Source organism: Embiotoca jacksoni, unplaced genomic scaffold (assembly GCF_022577435.1).
Source record: "Embiotoca jacksoni isolate LCO1_2020_lvr unplaced genomic scaffold, fEmbJac1.0.p SCAF_23, whole genome shotgun sequence".
NCBI classification, from domain to species: Eukaryota; Metazoa; Chordata; class Actinopteri; family Embiotocidae; genus Embiotoca; species Embiotoca jacksoni.
This window is the reverse complement of record NW_027185374.1, coordinates 60,779-83,787: the sequence shown is the minus strand read 5'-3', so window position 1 is coordinate 83,787 and position 23,009 is coordinate 60,779. Positions and strand designations below refer to the sequence as shown.

The window sequence follows — 23,009 nt, the reverse complement described above, 5'->3', positions numbered from 1 at the left end:
AAAGATAAGCAATAAAACAAAATATTGAATTCCTGTCAATGAAAAGGATTAGTATGATAAATTATAAATACCTTTGTGACACCAGAGACCCTCAAAAAAAAGTTCAGGTACTCAAAGGTATTTAGAAAAATATTTGTCTGCAGATACAAAGGAGGTATTGTATCAGTCTCTCTTACATAACTGTTTCTACACCATGTACCGAATGTATTTCTGGGTCAATATAGAAAGGTAAACAGGATTGAAGAGCTCTGACATTTTTATTAACAATGTGCTATAAGTCACTTTAGCTTCACAATTCGGTGGAACCCCTCTGATATCTGAGGTCGGGGAGATCACTTCCTGACCGCTGATCTTCGTCACTCAGAAACACACCATACAACGGTAATAACACAAGAAGCTTAAAGTTAATGAGGAGGGTAACTACTTCAACAACTTTCCTCCGCCACCGTCTGTTTCTGTGCCTTTTTTATCACCATCTTTTATTTTTCTTCCTACATCCTCAGCATTGCCAAAAAACAACAGGAAGAGATCATCATGTGACCTCAGGAATGAGTTGGCCTATTTGCCCCAAACATCACTGACAACAGAGCTCCTCTGTCTGCGGTGTCTGTGAGGTAGAGAGTCAACACACCAACGTTTACCCCGAGTCTGGCTTGGATCCTCCTCTCCCTCCTTCCTTTAACCAGACAGCTGTTTTATGTTTGTTTGCTATTTCAGTTCACGGTTACCACACACACCGGCCGTCAGAGAGAGGAGCTCACCAGTGTTTCTGGGGAAAAAGAAGGACGGGACTCACACGCCTCTGAGAAGTGGAAAAGACACACTCGGTGTGGTACAATGCATCCCTGTTCAGGATGTTAGTCACAGGAAAATGTTCATGTTCAACAATTTCTTACATTTTTTTCTGGGTGCTTAGTTTTATTAAAAATTTGGTCCATGTAAGAATCATAGTTCAAATGCTTCCTTCAGAATTACCATGATGCGAGTCCTCGCAAATGAATATGCTCAGTATATGAATCAATCGTAGGAAAGAATAGTTTTTTTATTAACTTTCTTTCTCAGATTGATAAGAAGATGGATACCACCATATGGACAACAACAAAAATAAAAGCAGTTAGTTCGTTAGTTCACATGCTCATTAGTATGTCAAATAAGATCAACCACACAAAATATTCCCTCCCTGAAACACAGCTCTAAGTTTCTAGTTAGTTAGTTAGTTAGTTAGCTCACTCACTCCTTCATTCATTGGTTGGTTAATACCTTGGAAATTTTTTTAAAAAAAAAGCCTCGACCACGCTGTTCATTACCAGCTGAGGAAAGGTTTATCTTTATATCTATTTTCGACAGGGTTTTTATTTACTTCTTTTTTTCTTCAGAAATCAACAAAACATGTGATTTGCCTGATGGTATGTGCAGCTAACCAGGAATTCTGTTGTGTTTACAGTTTGTTTTATGTTGTGAAGGAAGAGATGCAAAAAATATTCTGTTTCAAAGAATCTTTTTTATTTTTATTTTTTTTAACATGAATTCCTGTTGGAAACATCTTTCCTGTCTTATAATGTCAACCGCAAATGTAGCCCAGAAAACCTCACTGAAGTACAAAAAGTACACAGCTAGGAGCACAGTGCTGTGGGTCTGTTAGTGATGAAGACCCCCTGGATGAAGGTGTATGATGGATCTGGTTCTGCCAGACCAAAGTGGACTTGAATACTTTGTGTTAATTCTCTCAGCAAACAGCAAGATTTAGGGAGACGCACCGGGTCCGAGGCTGCTGAACATAACAATCTTTGCTCCAGGTTGTCCTTGCCAAAAAACAACAACTATCAGACCTTTTGTAAAAGCAGAAATAGTTTTAAATGGTGTCCAAAAAAAACCTAGAAAACCAAAATCATCCGACATTTAATGACCAACTCAGAGAGACCAGGTGATTTTGTAACATTTGATTGGATGTAAAAGCAGTTGAGTCTGGAGATTTAACACATCCTGCCGTGCTGACTCCTATTTTTACAGTACAATAAATAGTTTGTGGCCTTTTGGATGTTTTGAGCTAAAGCCTCTTTATTCATGTGATATGGGCCACAGTTGACCTACATTTCCCCTGTGAAAAGTATTATGTTATTTCCATTTTTCCTATCATTGTAAACAGCTGGTGGCCCACATCCGCTTCCTCTGGGTCAACCTGGTCTCCGTTTGACGTTTCAACTCGTCCACACAGTCTGGAGATAAATCCGCAAAAGGGAAGTGCACGGTTTCTGATCGACCCCTGGTTCCTCAAGGTGTCATTCTTCACCAGGACCGCTGACTTCTTCACCTGGGAGATCGTCGGAGAATGTTTCACCAGTTTGTTTATGGGTTGCCTCCTTGTTATATATTTACTGCAGTGACTGTTCACATTGTCCAGAGACCGGTGACAGATGTTGGAGTTCTGTTTCTTTCAAATAGAAATCACATCCATCTACACGATGTCGGATAATATAATTCCAGCGAAGAAGCCGCTGTGTCTGGATTTAATTTTCATATTTTATACTTATGTTAGATATAATCTATTGCTCCAATTGCATTTGCACTGATTTGCATCATTGAGATCAAAGAATAAAATGAACATAGGATAAATGATATAAAATGATGGGAGGTGCAACAAAGGCTACCAATTAACCTGCAGGTACTAATCAGTCTGTTAAAAAAATATATAGGCAATTAAATAAACTGTAAAAGGTGCATTCATACATCAATATCACTCTATTGCTCCCTTTACTGTGACAAAAAGCCTCTATGTCACAGTGTGACCATGTAACTGTGAAAACTCTGTTAGCGACTATTTTACAAACATTACAAAGTAGAGAAATAAAGATTATGAATGGAAAAACTATAAACGCTCTTGAGGTTTGAGGGAGTCGATGGGATTTAAAACAATAGTACAGCATGACGAAAAGGTTCCTGAAGAAATTTCCCCTCGGGGATTAATAAAGTGTATAAAATCAAATAAAAAAAAAAAATCAATCTGTTAATGTTTGTCTGTTTATTATTATTTACCTTTAAATACCTTCAGCTGAAGGTCACGTAGCCTTGCTAAGCCACGCCTACCGGTGACGTGTAGAAACACGATTGGACGTTCCATCGTACAACGTCACATCCGCAGTTGAAAAACATCATGGAGGAAAATAATTCCCGAATCCTTGAAGTCGCTCACGCTGAGTTTAAAAAGCGGAATTTTAAAGTGGCAGAAGATCTTTACACGAAGTTCATCTCCTCCTGCTTACTGTCGAGGTATCCACTGGTTCATAAAGACCTTCAGCCATCGACGGTGAACATTATTTATTGTGATCAACGGGTTGTAACTTGTATTTGTTCAGAGGATGTGAAGCTGACCATCTGTCCGCCGCCTATAACAACCGTGGACAGATCAAGTACCTCCGGGTGGACTTCCATGAAGCAGTGGAGGACTTCACTTCCGCCGTGCAGGCTGACATCCGGTCAGAGACTCCTTTCTACAACAGAGGACTCATCCACTACCGACTCGGTAAGAGGACACAGTCAACTCACCGTCGGTCTCATCAGCAGGCCACGAAGAAGAAAAGAAACCACTTCCGCTCAAAACTTTCAAAATAAACGCCCAATTTATTACGATTTCTTTTTGAGTGCAAGTACATTTGAAAACAAAAATCTATTCATGAAGGAGTCTCAGAAAGCAAAATAAATAAGGAAACAAAAATCATGTTCACCCGTAGAATATAAAATAGTTTGTGTAATAATTCAGTAGACGACAGTCGATGAGACACCAGGAAGCTGCAACGATTAGTTGATTAATCAAGTAAATAATCGTAATATGCAGTCTTACTTTATTGATGCAAGTTTATTTAAAATCCCTCAAAATGTTTCAGTAAACAAAATGAGATCATATCTTCGAAGGATGATGTTCTCCTTCACTACAGATGCTTGTAGACGAGGATACGTGAAGCTGTCCTGGCAGCTTCTGGTCGCCCAACATCTCTGGAGGACACCTTGTCTTATTCTTCCTTTTAATTTGTGGCTCTTGGTCACGGTTGTTAAGTTTAGATCAAGGAGTAAACACAGAGACATATTCACCCATCACTCAAACACTGAACCAATTTATGTTTCAATCTGTTTTGGATCAATGAAATAATGTAAAGAATTGATTCTGTAAAGTATTGTATTCGTAATTAAAGATTGTTTTTAGCAGTTACTTCTCGTACTAAGCAGATTGCATTGTTTACTTGATGGAAACGCAGTTGTACAGAAAATGCATAAGAGTTCTGTCGAACAATTTCTCAGCACATCCGGCCGGCTCTTCTGTGTAATCGGCTTTTAGTTCGACAGTGTAATTTCATAATATCTTATACTTCACACTGAGTAGCAAACCAACAAGCCCCAGAAAAGCATAAACGGCTCTCCGTAGGGAGGAGGAATTACATGAGACATAAAAAAAAGAAAAACAATCTGAAATAGAGAACAGTCTTCTTCTTCTTTTAGCTGTGCAATCACTTTGTTGTGCTCTTTGGTGCAACACTAGGTGGAGCTGTGTATTCGCAATCAAACTTTTTACTGTCCAGAACAATAAAGAACTGCTGACTCCTAACAAAGCCAGTCTAGCAGTATACTACAAAACATAACCTTGCTCTGTTGCTCTTTATTATCTTACAGGATTTTTTGACAATGCCAAGAGTGACTTCCAGCAGGCATTAAAGCTCAATCCAGATTTTGAAGATGCCAAAGTGAGCCTGCAACAGACGCTGCTGGACGAGCAGCAGAAAATAAACCGGGGATACTGACGACCTCATAACCTACAGAGGACTCCTCATATATACACTGAAGTCTGGTGGTTCAAAAAAAGTTGTATCTGTGCTCATATTGTCAATCATTGTTAGTTTGTTTTGTTAATTTCTTGTTTAACAACATGTCATAATTTTATGCTTTTTAACATGAAGCAATCTGCACAAATGAAGACAGCTGAAAATCAGTTGCAATATGCAAAATCATCTGCAGTTTAAACACATGAAAGAAAATGAACAGACATCCCACCGGACCGGGCGCGACAGTGGATGGATTTTTAGTCAGCAGAGCATTGATGTTTCTTTTCCACACAGACTTAAGATCCTTTCAGTTGGGGGGAAAAATGTAATAACCTCATAAATGAAAGGATATCGGTGTATAAACCTGTGAGTGGACAGTGCAGACTGGTCGATCCGGCCGCAGCAGGTGAAACATTGAGCCTGATAAATGTAAGTGAACTAAGATGAAGACTTGGAGAGGAGGTTTGTGAATATAAACAAACCAGAATTAGGAAGTGACATGCAGTAAATCTGAGAAGTCTCTCAGCTGCAAAGGAAGAACACGTTTTGTTTCCTGAATTTGAAGCGCAATCGCAGTTCCAAGTATTTTATACAAGAAGAGATGTCATGCAGTACACAATCTAGACTTTTATCAAATAATATATTTCTGATGTAAACACAAATATATGTATGTTTGAAATCAGTGAACAATAAATTATTTTCATTAATCACTAGTTTAGTGTGTTTTATTTACATGTATACAGATTTTCCTTGTATTTTATTTTTTTTTACTAACGTGAAGCTCCTCAGTGAGTGAGGCAGGTTAATTAGCTGATGCCGTTCACCTGTGCAGCTGTGATTGACTCCCACATAAAAGCCCTGGTGATGCCACTGTAGGTATGAAGTTCACTGCAGAGCTGGTTTGGTAGCAGGTTGTTGGGATTTCAGTGCTGAGTTCTGATCGTGGTTTGTACTTGTAATTCAGTTTTGTTTGTCTGCGTTTAAGGAACAACATGCGGAGACCTGATAACGTGTAAGTTTTTGTCAAATTTTGTTTTTATGCTCTGTAGCTGTTTGGTGTTTCTAAACTGTCCTTTTTGTCCAAGTTTTTTATGGAACTTGACGGCTGCAGTATTTGTCTTGGTTCAAGCAAGACCAAATATGAAGCTCAGTTCACAGTCAAGTAAGACCAACTCTCATTTTAAATCACTCCATCGTGTTAAGTCGGTCTGCACTCTGTCTGACCAGCATCTTCTTTAAACAGGCAGCAGTTTAAGGTCAGACTGTGCAGGTAATCTGATGAGGCTGTCGTTGGATAAGGCTCTAGCAGTGGGCAACCAGCTAGAGGTGGAAGCCATCAGTGAGTAAAAGATCAGCTAATTACAAGCAGCCTGGTTCATCAGTGGGAGAGGTGCTCATCCGCCATGTTTCCTTTTTGTCCAGATGGCACTGAGTACCATGTGTTGACACCCACTCTGGCTGCTCAGTGTGGCTACAGCATGGCGTCTGACCCGTGGGGAAACACCAGAATCTACACGTCTCTGATGGGCTGCTATGTGGACAACAAAGTATGTTGAGCTGAGGGTATTTGAAGAGGCATTTTGCCCACACGCTAATTGTGGTTAAACCACTTGGTGTGGCACATGTTCTCGCAATGTGTTGGTCAGGAGGCTAATTTTAAAATGTTTGCATGTGACCTGAAGGATAAAGTATAACTTTCTCTTACTATGAAAGGACTTGACAAAATGTTTGAGCTGCGTCTGATCTGCCAACAATTCCCTCAAATCAATGAATCATTTGGTCTAAAAATGTTAAATCATGACCAAAGGCTGCTTCTAAGGCCACTATAAACTGTCTTTTGTTCTAAGCTCTTGTGCTATTAAATTTACAATGACATTAATATGTACAAAAGTGGCACATGCTCACTGTTGAAACTACAGAATTATTTTGCTTAAAACTTAATTCTGCCAATTAACCTGCTTTTTTTTTTTTTTTTTTTTTTTTTTAATTTGTAGGATGATGCGATGTTTAACGTTGGCTTGAAGCTGCAACTGTACAAGACGAGTTCATCAGGTGTGATTAGTCATGGTGTGATGCAGACATGCAGCTACACTCGGTGGGCCTCCAAAGAGATTCTCTGTGACAGGAACTACATGGAAGTAGGTCACTTTACATTAATGGTTCTACCTTGTTTGTGTGGATTATAATCTGGAGGTTAATAACCTGCATTTCCTGTCTTCTAGGTGTCAAACTACATGGCTACACCTGAGCCTGAAACCAAGTGGCCGGCTCAGGATGTTAATGATGACTCTAAAATCAACAACATTCCTGGTGTATGTTCAAAAATGAGTTCACTTGATTTTGTGTGCACTTTTTTTTATTTATTTTTATAAATTGCTCCCTTATTACAGGCCTCTGGTGCAGCACATGGTATCTGGAAGATAACATTTCTCACTCCTGAACCGTTGTCAATGTTGCTGAGGGAGGCTGAACAAGCTGGCTACAGCGCCATGAAGACCTCCAGCCGCCTGGTTGTACGAAGCCCATACAATACAGCGGAAACTTATTCAGAGAATGTAAGCAGCACTTCCCTCTTTCAAGTATTCATTTCCATCCTCAAAGGCCATTTAAACACCACTTTTTTCTTTCTTTTCTTTAGGTTGCTGGAATCCCCATGGAAGTTCTCCGGGTCAGCACTTCCTACAAGTCACAGCACGGTCTGAGTGTCGTGAACCTGGCAGCTGCCTGTCCCACAGGTGACTCGGCAATCTGTGGATTTCACTGTAGAGAAGCAAGTCGTTTCACAGTAGAGTTGACGGTTGCTTTTCATCATTAATAGGTGGCGTCCTCTTCACTGAGGCTGTGATCTCCTGGTATGTACCTCGCCGCATCTCACACCTGATGGATAGCAGAGTCAGAATTGTAGAAGTGCACATGGGCATCAATGGGCAGAAGCTGGATAAATCTCAGATGGCCACAAGGGGCTACAGTCTATCCACCACAGATTTTCACCACATCATAGAGATCCCAGTGGGTGCTCCTGATGGATATTACAAGGTGGGAAGCCTCCACATTGGCTTTGCATGACTCTGGTCCATTTGCATGTTTTATTAAAATGTCATGAATAATTGCAGAGCCATGCCCCAGATTACCAGTACCATATCTCCTACACTGTGGAGGCCATGCTTGAGGTACTATGGAGGGCAGAGAACACCCAGGATGACACCAGATACAAGGTCTTGTTCCCAATTACAACCCCTCTGGCGCCTCGACCTCTCTTCGTTGAAGATCGTAAGTCCCACTTGCTGGTAGAAAAGGAAGAAATTCAAGCTTGTGGCAACTGCATAAACCTCACACTCTTTGATCCTCAGATACTGACGTGGCTGCTGGCACATTCAGTGTTTACTTGGGGAAATTCCTCAATGATGTGGAGCTCAGGAACATCACCTTTTCTACCGGTGTGCTTACTGTTGAGGAGAGCAATGCCAGAGGCTTCACTGTCCAGGAGCACAGCTTCCCCAACGGAACAAAGAGCTTCTCTTTACAAGTGGCCTTTAATTCTGATGTTGTCCTGAAGCATGTATGTGACATCTGATTAATTACTTCAATGCCTGCTTGTTTCCACAACCTGTGATTTGACTGAGCTTTTGCCATCTCTAGAATCCTGAGCCTGTGGCTACAACCTACTTCCTCCCTCTGACCTTTGGCTTCATGATCCTGCCAGAAGAAACTCCCTTTGCCCAATCAGTAGAGTTGCAGGCATCTCTGCAGGATGTTGGTAAGATCATCTTGCTTCAGTTCTTTGCTCTGACAATATGTATGATTGCAGTTTGCTTAATTAAATGTGACATGAAATTAAACTGACCGCTAGCCCATCTAAAATATATGAAAACCGTTGTCTAACAATACCTTTTTTCTTTTTAGTGATGCCGAGACTCACTGGCACCTGTGACCACTCTCAGTTTTACATCAGCGTTGAATACGGCAGCCAAGGCCCCAACTTTCAGACCATGGTTGGACCCCAGGAGCTAACGCCTGAGGTGGCTGACGACTACAAGTTCAGAGAAAACCAAACCCACTTTAGCCTTGTGATGCCATACACTGCTGCAGCCACAGTGTTCGAGGTATGTCAAACCATCAAATCTCTTTGGAGGTCATCTGTGCTGGATTAACGTCACTTTGTTTTACAGGTGATTACTTCAGACTCGGTCAGAGCCAGACTCGACATGCTGCTGTGGGACCCCATCAACGAATGGGTGCTTGATGATCTCTACCTGGCCTGCTACTTCCCTTTGATGACAACCAGTAAGATGTATTAGATAAAGTATTTCTGCATCTTGAGTAAAAAGACATTTTCTAAATCCCTCTCTCCTATTTTTAGCATGCTACTCCAATGGAACAATCACTGCTGTGGTTGCAAAGGTGCAATCGGTGCCCCACCTTGACCTGAATTCACTAACTTTAATGGACCAGTCGTGCAAACCAGTTTTCAGTGACAATCGCTTTGCTCATTTTTCTTTCCGTGCTGATTCATGTGGGACAACTAGAACAGTAAGTGTGCGGTCTCCTTAAATGTAGAAATGAAGGAACTTTTCTAAAATTGCTTTTTTTTTTCTTTCCAGTTCTTTGACAACTACATGCTGTATGAAAATGAGATCAGCCTGTCTCATGGAGTAGCAGGCCAAACATCACCAATTGAGCAAGAGTACAGGTAGGAGGATTTTGTTTTTAAATCAACCTCCCCCCCCCCCCTTTGAGGGTTAATCAACACTGTTTTTGTAGGCAAACTATTTCCTGCTATTACGTGGTCAACCAGACTGAGACTGTTGCATTCAGTCATAAACCCATGAGCAATGATCCTGAAGCAGAAATCGGGTTCGGCAAGCTGATGGTGCAAATGAGACTAGCTCAAGGTAAGGGTGACTTCTACCTGGACATCATACATGCACCTTGTCAATCCACAAAGCATTTTTAAATGTTCTGCTTCTTAACTGGGACTCTTCTCCTCTAGACTCTTCATACAGGCACTTCTACCAGGCAGGAGATTACCCTGTAATGAAACCCCTGAGGCAGCCTCTGTATTTTGAGGTGGAGCTCATGCAGTCCATGGACCCCCAGTTGGAGCTCATCTTGGAGAACTGTTGGGCTACTCTTGAAGAAGACCGGACATCTCTGCCCAGCTGGGACATCATTGTGGACACGTAATATAGCAGTTTCTAGAAAGCACAAGTGTACCCATTTAAGTTTCTCAACAATATCTCAATTGACTTCCAGTTAAATCACTTGGTGGGTTTGATTGTACATTTTGATGAGTGGATAAATTCATTTGTATTTAAATAGTTTTTTCTTTTCTTCTAGTTGTGAAAACCATGATGACAGCTATGTGACTGTCTTCCATCCTGTAATGAGGGACGCCAGAGTCAAAATCCCATCCCAGATCAAACGCTTCTCCATGAAGATGTTCACCTTCATCAACGGCAACAATGTTCTGAAAGATCAGGTAAAAAAACAAACAAACCGTGCACATCCCACTAACTGTGACCGCAGAACAGACTGCTGCATCAATCCCTGCATGCTAAACCATTCTGTCTGTCCACAGATCTTCGTCCACTGTGACTCGGTGCTTTGTGTCGCAAACAGCCAGGCAGACGGTGCGTGCAGAGGCCAGTGTGTGCGTCCCAGCAGCATGAGGAGCTCGACACATCAAAGAAGTAAATGTTGAATATACACACACGGGCTGAAACTCTTGTCTATCAAACTAAATCTACATGTGCAGTTGTTGATCTGGTTTTTTTTTTTTTTTCTTGCATTTCCAGAGATCAGAAGTACAGACTCCATCCACCAAATGCAGATCTCCTCTGGACCCATTCTTCTGTTCAAGTCAAACCTCTAAATAAAACAACTTCTTAAGATATATTGACCAGTATTGTTTTTTTTTTTTCTCTTTATCAAAGAGCCCACTGGGTTGAAACTCTTCAACCTGCATTATCTAGTCAGATTTTGTCCTGCAGGACCTGAAGTTAAATCTTTGAGCTGTTGAAGATTAGCTGTTGTGACAGTTTGCCTATGGATGTTGGGATGTCTCCTACCAATAAGTGTGAAGTCATATTAGGTTGTGTCTCCAAGATTAGTTATTTACACACACACTAGCATCTGATTAGCTGAAAGGGAGGTGGAGCTGTCTTAAGGCTTAAAGTCCCTTAACCTATATCGGTCTCTGCTCCTACTTTCAAATGTGACCCACAGCAGTGTTTCCTAAATCTGGGACCCTGGTTACATTTGGGCACAAACTACTTATTTGGGTAGCGCTAACAGTTTAGGTTGACATGAGCTCCCTGGTTGAGGCTCGTGTGCAAATGATCAACTCTTGCTTACCGTTTTGGCTTTCATTTATTATTTCAGTTCATTCCTTAAGCAGGTGTTTCTAAACATTGGGGGTCCTCTGGCAAAGAGGTCAAAGGAACCCCATCTAATGATTACAAAAAAAATCTGGAGATTGTTTTACAATCTCCTAAAATCCAGATCTCATGAAAGGTTTGGGTCAATCATCAGTTACTACCTGATCTTATGGCATGTTTGTATCCACAACTTTCTTGTTCAAGTTCATGACATTTGTAGTGAGTTGCATACTTTAACACGAGTCCTGTGGTGTGTTTACATTTTGGAAAAATGGGTACACTAAATAACCTATTAAGTTCCTTTTGCTCTGCACCATTGGGTGTACTGACATCTGTGTGAATTGCTTTTGATACTGAAGAAATCTTTCACCATATGATTCTCAGGGAAGTTCTGATGTTCGGTTCTGCCCCATTAGTCCACTACACCTTATCATATTTATGATATAAGGCCTCCATCTTTTCCTTGTATATGCAAAGTGCTTTTCAAGATTGGGACCCATAACCAAAAGTATATGAATTCACCTTAACGTCTCATACACGTCCACTGTTGGGCTGAGTCTATTTCTGTCCTGCAGAGGTTGTGGGTGACTGAACTTTCAAGAAGTCATTTTCCTCATTTATCCCAGGGATATATCTTGCCAGGTTTTTACCTGCCTCTTTGTTCACGAGGCAGCTGAGGCCTGGAGGTTGAGAAGCAGGAATGAAGACTGTTGGTTTGATTCCTAAGACCGGCAAGGACTAAAGTCGTGAGTGGGCGTGGCCAAATGGCTCGCTAGCGCCCCCTAAACCGATGCCCTGGTGGCTACATTTACCTACACGCACGAAATTTGGTGGACATGTCACACCTAGGTGTACAAAAAAAGTTCCAGTGCATCATTGTGTTAACTCAGGAAGTTTGCCATTTTGAATTTAGTCAGCATTTTTGGTGATTCACATTTTAACAAACTCCTCCTACAGATTTTGTTGGACCAACTTGAAATTTAGTTTGCACTCATAACATTTGGAATTAAAATCTATTAAAAGAATTTGTTTTCATAGATCGGTGCGCCCGTGGCGTGGCAGCCAAAAAGTGACGCAAAAGTCAGAATATAGCATGTCGTCCAAAAAATGACTCAAAAATGATTGTCGCTAAAAGCAACCACATGAGGAAGCGGGTTCGAACCCCGCTCAAGTTAATCAACACGGTTCACAGAGAGCTTATGGTTTTGGGTTTGCGTTGTAAATGCAGTCATACTAATACTGTATGCTATAATATGACTTTTTTTTTTTTTTGATCATATTTCAGGCGACATGCTATAGTATAACTTCTTTTCATATTTGATACTGTGACTTTCTTTGGTGCTTTTGAGGACATACTATAGTGTTACTTTTTTTCACATTTCAGTCTTCAATGTTTTTCAGGCCAAGGACCCACAAACAGAGAGATGGAGCAGGGACCCCCTACTATATGTATTGTATAAAATTGGTTTATATTAAACTGGAGTGCAGGGGGCTTGGAGGGACATGTCCAGGCTGGTCTCCTGCTGTGAGTGAACCGGTGTCCAGCTTGAGAGCTCCTGTGTGTCGCTGAATGTGTGCATTTCTGACTGAAAGATAACATCTTCTGCCTCCATTTATCTATTCCCTACAATATGTTGGATTCATGTTTACATCTACTTAAAGACATTTAAATGGGGAAAACATTTTTGAAAAAAAATTAAAACTTGTCTAATCAACCAAAAATTTCACAGACCCCCTGCAGTACCTCCACAGACCCCCTAGGGGTCACAGACCCCCTGTTGAAGACCTCTTTTACCGTGACACAGGAAGTTGATGTTTAAGGTCAAACAATGCTCCAAACCTCACAAAACTTTGCACATGCGTCAGGCACCAACTTTCATGTTTTTGAAGATCTTAAAGCTGCCAAAAAAAAAAAAAAAAAAGCATTTTTCTTTTAAAAAAGAAGAATAAAGAACGAAATTGAGGAAAAAAAAATTAAACTGCAAGCGGGGACATGCAGACCCTCGCATGCTGCACGTCAGGGAGCCGGCGGCCCCGACATGCAGCTTGCAAGGGCCTGCATAGCACTGCTTGCAGTTTTAATTAGCTTTGTAACTCGATGTTACAGCTCCTAGTCAAACAGGACTCACTATAATTTCAGTCATTTTGGTTTTAAGTAGTCACCATTTTATAGCATCTTTGGGTTCCACAATATACAATAATGGCCATGCAGCAGAGCACACTACCCATTAAATCCCTTTTTCCATCAGAATAGTTCATGTTCAGACATGCTGTTGAGTTTTTTTTTTCCCCCCATTTGGTGATATTTCTCTCAGTTGTGAGGAAAATAATCTGACAGATCACCAGCATAAGAATCAATTCTCCAAAACTGACCTCATCCCCCTGCCACCTCCTGGATAACATTTCCAAGAAAACAATGAAAGTATGAGTTCTTAAAAACCTTTTATTAGGATTAACTTTGAAGTATTGGTCCCAATGTCAACTGTTTGAATCTCTGTACATCTGAAATGGCACGTCTTTGACCTGTGGAAGAGAAGATAAGTCTTGGTCTCAAAAAGACAATAGTACCCATATTTACAAGAATGACGACAAATAAACGGCTTCAAAAGAAAACAAATCAGAGATGAATTCAGGTGCATGCCGTTGCTTGGGTACACTGTCCCGACCTTTGTCAGGTTTTCACCTAGACAAACGTAAAAAGTGACATCATACCTTTCATGCCGTTTTCTGGATTTGAGCATTGTCCGCCGCAAACTCCACCAAGTGGATTTCTGGCATCGCAGATCACAACATCACAGTGGATGAAGAGCTGCAAGATAAACACATTTACAGCTACTGGGATTGGCACTTTCACCATTTAAGAGCATTTATTCTTGCAGTTGAAAGTTACCCGACGACTCAAGTCTTCTTGATCTTTAGTAAAGGCAAACATCTGGACCTCGAAGCGCTTGAAGTGAGAGGGATGTTGAACTCTGGCATCAGCCCAAACTGGATGGAAGATCACCTGGTACGGGTCCACTGGGTTCACACAGCTGGAGAGTTTCAGAGACAGTTAACAGGGTAAGGATGTCCAAAATAATGCATGGCTGCTTTTCATCAAGCACATCCTGGCTGGAAAGTTACCCGTTAATGATGAGATTCCATCGAGGCAGGGACGTCTTGTCCTCATCCAGCGTCGCCCAGCAGTTCTCCAGCTCCAGTGATACTTTGGGATTTGTAGACCTCATCAGCTCCACTTCAAAATACAGTGGCTGCTGTAAATATTTTGCGATGGGATAGTCCTCGATCCTATGAAACACGCTGTAGGAGTCATCTAGGTGAAGGGATAAAAAAAAAAAACAGACGCAGCTCAACACCACCTGGTTCAACTGAAACCAAAACACTTTCAGGCACAAACTGGACTGCTGCTGCAGGCTACATACTGTTCGGAGTGTTTTTATGTTGTATTATATATAGTATGTGTGTGTAAGAGCAATTCGGTTCTCTCTGAACCCAGAGGTAATTTCTTTGAAGTACAAAGAGCAACAATTTATCATTATTCAATGTCCCTTTATCCACTGAAGTTTCCAGCTTGAATCTCTTTTCCTTAGTTTCTAGGCCTTTTAAAATCCCCTCAAAGTGTTATGTAAAGGGAGGGGGTGCTAAAATTGAGAAACAAATGTGAAAATAACAGGATACTCATTCATCTTTCCTCACCCAAAGCTAGTCTCATTGCAACTTGCAGTTGTCCTTTTGCATTTTCAGCATATGGTTCACTCCTGCGAGGTCTGGTGTGGAAAGCCGCAGTGTGGGTTGTGTTGATGTCATAGTAACAAGAAATCTTTAACCTAAAGAGATAAACCACAACAGACTGTAAAAAAAAAAAAACTCCCCATTTTATGTGGGCAATAAAATACGTGCGAGTCATTTAGCAATACATTCTCATTAATCTGTCAATTGTTTTGGCTTTGTGCTTTAAATTTTGTCAGTTAAAAGTTCAAGGGACACTCACTCATACTCGGGCTCCTCTGTTTTTGCTTGTCTTTTCAGTTCAAGCTCATCTGGCAGAGCGATTTCATTTTCATACAGCATCATATTGGGCAAGAACTAAGGGAACAAAGCAAAAAGTAATGAATCGGGTCGATCAGTTCCGTGATGAAAGGCTCCATCAGCAAGTTATTTAGCAGCACCTTTCTGGTGGTTCCACAAGAGTTCCCAGAGAAAACAAAGTAAGCATAGCGTTCGTTGCTGTAGGAGGGACCACAGGTTGGGTCTCTGAGGGTGAGTTGACTGGGGTTCAGACTGGGGACCACCTCCAGTTTCACAGCCAGAGCGGTCATGGTTCCATTTGGGAAACACTCTGAAAGAAGTGGATTGAACATTTAGTGTGTGGCAGGCGTTTGACAGGCACAGAAAAGTAGTTCTCTGAAAAACAAACCGGTCAGTGCTGTGAAAAAATTGCAAGCCACGGAGAATTCTTTGAAATTTGTGTTTGTTTCTGGATTCCTCAGAACTACATCAAGTCTGCTCCTGACAGACGCCGACTCAATAGCCTGAAAAGTGGTGGATAAAGTTAAAGACAGGAGACAAAAATGACCATCGAAGATATTATTTGCAGCAGTGTCAAAGATAAATCCCTTGATTCTACAAAAGTCTTACCTCAAACATAACATCAGGGGCTGAAAACGGCACAACAAAACTGAAGTGTGTGCCATTCTCCGTGAAGCTGTACTGCCGAGCCAAACTTGGGGTCAGCTGTTGTTTTCCCACCATAGTCTGAAAGTTGAAGCCTTGATTTCCATATTTCACGAGAATGTAAAAATTCTGATAATCGCAGCCACCAGAGACAGAAGGGGGAGCTGCAGATGGACAAATATACAGATTTTGAAAATAAACTTAAGTTATTGTGTTAGAACAAGATGACAATTAAGGCCCCATTATTTGCTTAAGTACAGTGAACTAGTCATTCCTCCTTTTATGATATGAATAAATCCAGCAGTACAGACCTATGTCTACTAGAGTAGCTGCCAGAGAAGCAGTGTGAGAAAATTTTAAAAAGTCATCCAGCACCAGCAGGCCAAAGGTCAGGTGAAGAGAGTAGACTGTAATCTCCATTTCCCTCTGTTGGGAAATACACATTATCAGCCAAATTAAAACGGCACAATGTTTTATTTCCCAACTTGAAATTAAATCTTACCCTCTGTTGAACAACCGGGTCTGTGAAGGGCACTTCAAGTGAGAAGACCTTCAAGCTGCTGTTTGGGGACGTGAACGCCATGATGTTAAATCCTCTGACACTGCAGTCCGTCGTGGACAAAACCTCAGAGGAGAAGGTAATATTCACCAGAACCACGTCAGGGGCAAAATGCCCGAGCACAATCTTAAACAGCCGCTCCTCTGGAACGGTGTCTGCAAGGCAAGAGGACACAGATGAAGGCACCTGGCAATTTCTTACAATATCAAAAAATATGCTGGAGAGACGCACTGTCGATAACTTGAGGAGGTCGTGATAGTAACGGCGTTGTGATGGGGAGAAAGACTTTGTATCTTGTGTCCTCGAGTGTGGCTTCAGTCCAGAACATCTCGATCATGGGCTCGACCGTGTAAGAGACGAGGTACTGGTCATCCTGAACATGACTCTGCAAAAACCAGACACACTCAATCAGTCTGTACCAACATAAATCTCTCCAATATGAAAGTTTGCTGCTTTAGTTACACAAACAAAAAGGTTTGGTTCTCAAACACATGTAAAAGGATGTTTATCGAGAACAGCCGATCCCAGACTTTACGGACCAGGTACCAAATCAAGTACGACTGCGTAAAACTTTTACAGCAAGATTCATTTTAGTGAATGCTACTTTTCCAAAAATCCATTACATTTACATCCCTTGCTAGAAAAAGGTGCCACTCGGCAGCTCAACTTCCAACATTGGAAAGTTCATCCAACCCGGGTTAGGGTTAAAAACAGTTCCTTAAAAACAGAGAAGTCATAATTCGAATGTCTTAAGCTAATGATAGCATAATGCTGGGTCAGACGTGACATCCCTCTACTTCGCTCAGCACAAGCAATTGGTATTTGTAATATATTGAAACTCAGTTTTACGTTACTGTAATGTGTAAGGACTTTTGTTATTGGGCCAATTGAAATTGATCTCGAGGACAAAGATCTTTAGTTTTACAGAGAACTGATATTCTGGGTTACGGGAGCAAAATTGTGACGCATTCAATTCAGGAAAAGTTGGAAACATGGACTGTTTACTCCAAGAACTAGTTTTGTAAAGGTTTTAGACAATACTAGTCAGTTATCTTTGGAAATGGTACTATTATTGTTTGAACACAGCACCCCTGATCTGGCGTATGAATTTTTTTGACATCTTGTAAGCTCATGCAGGCTAAGAATAGCTGCATGACACAATAAGAGTGTCATTCAGCTCAGCCATTTTAATCCTTATGCCACCGACCTTGAAGTAGCCACCGACAGCCCCAACTGGGATTTCAACGACGACGTGCACATCGTTGACAGACATGGAGTATTGTCTGGCATGTAGCTCAGCAGGATTGAGCCTCTGGCCATCGATTCCCATGTGTACCTCCAACAACTTAAACTGGCCGGAGGAAATCAGCGGGTCAATGCGGCACGGCAGGTACCAGGTGATGGTCTTTGGAGTGAAGGAAACGCTGCCTATACGTGAGGCAGAAAGTAGGAAAAAGAAATTCAACTCCAACCCATTTAAGGCTCACATGTTAGGCCTGTAGGCAATACTGCCGTCATAAATCAAACTACTTCCACTCCAGAAAATTTATAAAAAAGGCAAGTTTTATATTTATTCAGTTTAAGAAAGGATGTTTGAATGGGGCTGTGTGCTGATAACAATATCAATTTCATCTGTATTAAATTAGAGGCCATTGCCAGGAGATGATTAGTTTCGCATAAAAGATGTCCAAAAAAATTTTCTGCTAGCACTTCGACACCTCAATTAACATCTTTTCTAATGTGTTATTCTTTTTTTCATACAAATAAAGTGTAAAATTTGTACTAGGCTACTTTTTAGTATGGTGCAATGCTAGGCTATTTTTTTTTTTTTTTCAAGCTTTATGCTGAGCTAACTGGCTTCTTCGAGCAACTTTATATTTACTGTATAAAAGTGGCACCAGTCTTTTAAACTAAAGCAAATGAGTACATTACTGGATTTTCTTTTTCTGCAGCAATTCACTTCTAAAAATCTTATTTGACAGATTAAATTCAAACCCTGCCAGGAATTAAATTAAGGAAAGAAGTCTGTTGACTTTGAAATTAAGTGTTCCACTAAAGTAAATACTGAAATGCACCTATAAAATACCCACCATGTGCAGGTTTAACTGATGATCATAAACGCCCCAAAGATTGCTGAAACCTCTAACTCTCAGAAAACACTCTCCACTCTGAGGACATAAAGTTGCCTGCAGCTCTCAAAAGATGATTCTTACCCTCCAGTATCGGACAAGCAGCTGCTGCATCAATCTGAGTCGCCAGCCACTTCTTTTCAAAGATCATAGAGGTTTTTAACACACTCATAGGCACCCCTGCCACCTGCGGGGGAAAGTTAAAGGTTATCACGAAGAAGAGTTACTTTTTAATGATTTAAAAAGGCAAAATATGAGTTCCATTGGAACCAAGACATTTCTGAAGGATGTGGGTGATCCGACATGGTGGATGCAAATATTTAAGTAGTCTGTCAATTTTCATTACTGTGCCAACTGGATTTGAAACAGCGTAATCAGTTTAAAAGGCAGTTTGATCACATCATTTGATTTAAATCCAATCAGCTCCTGGCTGCAAGTGTAAGCAAGTAGTAAGTTATCCACTGGCTTGCAAAACCAAAGCCTGTCTGGCAGGGACAACATGAAGTCAGGGTTTTCTCAGACCAAGTGAGCTGTTGTTGACTCACACTCTGGGTATATGTCTCGGGTGAAGTCTTCGGGCTTCGCAGAAGCAGCCTCGACGGAGTGTTTGTGATCCCATACCCGCTTCTCTGGGCCTCGGCCACTTTCATAATCTTCTCCTCAGGTGTGAAGAACACAATGGTTCTGATTCTGAATCCTGGATCCAAACGCCATTTCTGTGAGGCAAATGTTAAACTTGTTACTTTACATGCAGAGAAGATGGCTCCACAATATTTTAAACACTGGGAAGAATTAATTCATCTAACCTCTGCAGCTCGTCGAAAATGACCAAACTTTGGATTAGCCTCTGGGAAGGGATGGTCAGGCAGAGCATAATCACCTGGAGCTGCCCTTTTCACTGACACCTAGAAATGAGGCCACTCCATAAGTCATTATCCATCTCACCCTCTCCCCTCTGCAGGCACATCAACTTTACAAGCCTTGATGCTCAAATGGGCCACAGAGCCTCTTATCATATAGACTGGCACAAGACCCCTGCTGCATTCACTCGCCTCCATATAGTTGTGGTCACAGATAATTTCTCTTGATGCCCAGGCAGTGTAGCGGCAGGTTTCAGCCACCTGATACAACTCATCTTCAACCAACCGGTTCCCATGCAGCCGAAGATGCAGCGCAGTTGTGAATATTTCATCTTTCTACAAACAAAACCAAAAAAACAAACATTTGAAGTGAACAGCACATTAGAGCGCACACACATTTCTCTGCTCTAGAAAATTATATCGCTAGTCTCGTTACCACATTTTGAGCAAAACAGTTTTGAATGGAGGCATAGATCATGGCGTTCCCCAGCTTGTCGATCTTCATGCTGAAGCCGCACTGAGACGCCACACTTGGTGTAAGAAGAACGGCAGAGTTATCTGGAGGATTAAAAAAAAAAAAAGAGGAGGACTGTTAAGAAAAAGTGAGGGCTTAGAACAATTTGTAAGAAATGAGCCATAAACTTCAACTTACTCATGACAACAACTACTTCCAGAAGATTTCCTCCAAGTGGGCCGACATCCACACGCATGACATTCCCCAGACATTTTGAGCTGATATCTGGAATTAAATATTTATATTAAATAACCAGCAGTGTGTTCAAGGGATCATGTTGAGGGAAATAAAAACTTACTTAAAGAGGGCCTCTTTTGAGCCTCTATATTTGCAACTGCTATCAAGAGAATGAACCACCTGAAAAAGATTGAAACATTTTTCAAGAACCCAAACCTGAATGGGTGAATTAGGAGAAATGGATTTAAAATCTAAATTAAAACGACAAACCCCAAGCCAAACAAATGACCCATGGCAGAAGGCACAAGACACAGGAAACTGGTAACCTTAGAGTTCCTGTTTTCCGCTGTTTTTAATCCAGTTTGTGGTGGCGATAAACTCCACAGGTCAACTAAGATGTGGGAGGTTCCTGCTCAACAAATACAGCCACACACAGGTGGATCCTATTACAGCCTGATGAGGATAGTTGGTGGAAGGGCTGGCCTGCGTCCCAACAAACACTGCAGAGAGATTGACTAAACTTGTTTTACTTGACCTACATTTAAATAAACTCATCATTATAACGTGTTCATCAAAATCAACTAGCTCAAAAGTACGAAGCGTAGCATTTATAAACTATTGGTATGAACAACAGAATGAAATGCAGAAGAAAAAAACACATGTTTTAAATGCCTGTGGGTTTTCATGAACCAAATCCTTTTATATCCAAATAGAAAATCACAGCAGACATAAGGTGTCTGTAGCCTATCAGCTGAATCGTCCTTGGAGAGCGTTTCTACACTCGCGAAGAGTCCAGAAAGTGAATTAGTGAATTAAATGCCTTCGATCTCTGTCTTTCTCTACTTTCTGCCTCATTTCTCCACATTCAAAATGCCTCCCAGTCTGACTTTAATATCACGTTGTTTCTGTTTCCTGTCCGACAGGGCCGCGTGCTGAGCTGCGTCGCTCTTCTCCTTTCTTTTAATTGCACTTTCAACTGTTTTAACTGATTCTCACTTAAACTTCCATTTGAAGGAAACCCCAAATCAACCCATTTTTGCATTTGATTCAAACTGCCAGGATAACGTTCTGACATAAATTTACACAAAGGTGGCAGGACATTAGTACCATGGTTTGCAACAGTCTCCCCTTCACTCTGAACGCTGCCCATTCTCTCGTTATCCGTCTATTAACCCGGAGTGTGCGTCAATGAATCTTCAGGATTCACCGGATACATACAACTCGGGAATAACGCTCCAGAAAAACCTTGACACGTCTGTCAACAACCCTAAAAATAGTTTGTGAGGAATGGCCAATCAACCCTTTTTTATGACTCTGTCTGACCCAAAATAATTTAGATTTCTCACCGCGTTTTCTGTTGTTAGTTCAACTGGATTGGATCAGCAACCCGGGCTGCGCTGGACGGCAGCTTCTCACCCTCAGGGAGGAATCACCTATCGTATGGCCTTCTGTCCGTCAGACGGAGTCCAGATCACGCGTCCAATCCCGTCCTCGCCGCCAGATTTGTGGTGGAAATTAATGTATTTCCTTGTGAGAAATCAAAAGTATTTCGAGCTCGCTGTCGTTTGAGTATTTATTACAAAATGAAATATGGAAAATCATAAGAGCGTACAAATCATCAAACATGAACCAAGCAAGTACATCAGATTTCAACAGAGTCACAGAAACACTTATTCAGCTGAATCGTCCTTGGAGAAAGTCGGACCCCCTTCTTGTGAAGAGAGCGGCCTTATATCCACATAAGGAGGCGCCCTCTTCTTCACCCCTCAGGGCGCTCAGCATATACATCGGTCATCTGCACATATGGTCCGCGTCTTCTCGTTGAGAAAGGTCATCTGTGTGCCCCGGGGCAGAAAAACACTGCTGGACACAGACCCCATTGATTACGAGAACGCCCTATTGTCCCGTGGACCTCGGGTCCGCTACAGATCAGTTACAGAGGAGGAATTTTCCTCCGACAGTAACGCAAAGTAATGAAAAGTAACGACTGTTACTCGTCGAGTGACTCGTCGATGACTGTCGTCATCCAACCCGTAATCCACCTGAAAATCTACCTGCAGCATTACAGGGAGGATTTTAACGGACTTCCTGTGTTCCTTTACATCCTGCGCTCTTAATTTGGAAAAACAATGTTTGCTCCTTTATTGTTTCATTCATGTTTCAGTTGTGTAAATATATTTCTGTGACACACTAATCCTTGGAAAATGGAGGACAAGCTGTTTTCTATCTGATTTAATCTGTTTACTGAGAAAACATCTGTTACTACTTAAAATACTACTTAAAGTACGACTTAAAGTACTACTTAAAGTACGACTTAAAGTACGACTTAAAGTACTACTTAAAGTACGACTTAAAGTACTACTTAAAGTAACGTAGCAACAAAGTAACAAAACATTAGTACTTCCACCTGTGCTGCGAACAGATCGGGTCCAGTCTACATCCAGGACAACCTTTCACTCTCCTCCTCCTCCTCCTCCTCCTCCTCCTCTACATCCAGGACAACCTTTCACTCTCCTCCTCCTCCTCCTCCTCCTCCTCTACATCCAGGACAACCTTTCACTCTCCTCCTCCTCCTCCTCCTCCTCCTCCTCCTCCTCCTCCTCTACATCCAGGACATGGTCCAACCTTACACCCCAGCCCATTCACTCTGCTCCTCCTCCTCCTCCTCTACATCCAGGACAACCTTACACCCCAGCCCATTCACTCTGCTCCTCCTCCTCCTCCTCCTCCTCTACATCCAGGACATGGTCCAACCTTACACCCCAGCCCATTCACTCTGCTCCTCCTCCTCCTCCTCTACATCCAGGACAACCTTACACCCCAGCCCATTCACTCTGCTCCTCCTCCTCCTCCTCTACATCCAGGACAACCTTACACCCCAGCCCATTCACTCTGCTCCTCCTCCTCC

At 41.6% G+C, this 23,009-nt stretch overlaps 3 protein-coding genes across 3 annotated transcripts; 2 read left to right on the top strand and 1 right to left on the bottom strand.

Moving 5' to 3' along the window:
- Nucleotides 1-3,146: 3,146 nt before the first annotated feature.
- ttc32 (tetratricopeptide repeat domain 32) lies at nt 3,147-5,518 on the top strand. The gene is made up of 3 exons (XM_069158075.1): nt 3,147-3,267; nt 3,354-3,520; nt 4,663-5,518. Exons 1-3 carry the CDS (start codon nt 3,152-3,154, stop codon nt 4,788-4,790), a joined length of 411 nt encoding a protein of 136 aa, XP_069014176.1. The 5' UTR covers nt 3,147-3,151; the 3' UTR covers nt 4,791-5,518.
- A 285-nt stretch (nt 5,519-5,803) lies between these two features.
- LOC138203687 (uncharacterized) lies at nt 5,804-10,683 on the top strand. Its single transcript, XM_069158703.1, has 21 exons — nt 5,804-5,823; nt 5,897-5,973; nt 6,055-6,150; nt 6,234-6,358; nt 6,806-6,949; nt 7,034-7,123; nt 7,202-7,366; nt 7,450-7,546; nt 7,630-7,847; nt 7,925-8,081; nt 8,162-8,370; nt 8,451-8,568; nt 8,715-8,914; nt 8,981-9,095; nt 9,172-9,341; nt 9,413-9,501; nt 9,573-9,703; nt 9,802-9,991; nt 10,149-10,290; nt 10,390-10,501; nt 10,607-10,683. The coding sequence occupies exons 1-21, from the start codon at nt 5,804-5,806 to the stop codon at nt 10,681-10,683; spliced, it is 2,742 nt and encodes a 913-aa protein (XP_069014804.1).
- Nucleotides 10,684-13,640: 2,957 nt separating this feature from the next.
- Nucleotides 13,641-20,145, bottom strand: LOC138203685 (uncharacterized). The gene is made up of 19 exons (XM_069158701.1): nt 20,063-20,145; nt 19,847-19,968; nt 19,603-19,746; nt 19,357-19,455; nt 19,096-19,266; nt 18,635-18,737; nt 17,629-17,849; nt 16,653-16,806; nt 16,365-16,576; nt 16,174-16,288; nt 15,827-16,026; nt 15,606-15,720; nt 15,358-15,527; nt 15,180-15,274; nt 14,885-15,015; nt 14,312-14,501; nt 14,079-14,220; nt 13,901-13,997; nt 13,641-13,711 (listed from the first exon to the last, which is right to left on the bottom strand). Exons 1-19 carry the CDS (start codon nt 20,118-20,120, stop codon nt 13,641-13,643), a joined length of 2,610 nt encoding a protein of 869 aa, XP_069014802.1. The 5' UTR covers nt 20,121-20,145.
- Between the last annotated feature and the right edge of the window lie 2,864 nt (nt 20,146-23,009).

Bases quoted from the DNA above. Each gene is read 5' to 3' on its own strand.
- LOC138203687 (XM_069158703.1), top strand. From the start codon at position 5,804: ATGCGGAGACCTGATAACGT. The intron at 7,124-7,201 runs GTATGTTCAAAA...CCCTTATTACAG, and splicing joins AAATCAACAACATTCCTGGT to GCCTCTGGTGCAGCACATGG. The intron at 8,915-8,980 runs GTATGTCAAACC...TTTGTTTTACAG, and splicing joins CTGCAGCCACAGTGTTCGAG to GTGATTACTTCAGACTCGGT.
- ttc32 (XM_069158075.1), top strand. From the start codon at position 3,152: ATGGAGGAAAATAATTCCCGAATCCTTGAAGTCGCTCACGCTGAGTTT. The intron at 3,268-3,353 runs GTATCCACTGGT...GTATTTGTTCAG, and splicing joins TCCTCCTGCTTACTGTCGAG to AGGATGTGAAGCTGACCATC. The intron at 3,521-4,662 runs GTAAGAGGACAC...ATTATCTTACAG, and splicing joins ACTCATCCACTACCGACTCG to GATTTTTTGACAATGCCAAG.
- LOC138203685 (XM_069158701.1), bottom strand. From the start codon at position 20,120: ATGCGTGTGGATGTCGGCCCACTTGGAGGAAATCTTCTGGAAGTAGTT. The intron at 18,738-19,095 runs GTGAGTCAACAA...TTTCCCCCGCAG, and splicing joins CCGAGACATATACCCAGAGT to GTGGCAGGGGTGCCTATGAG. The intron at 15,016-15,179 runs GTGAGTGTCCCT...TTATCTCTTTAG, and splicing joins ACAGAGGAGCCCGAGTATGA to GTTAAAGATTTCTTGTTACT.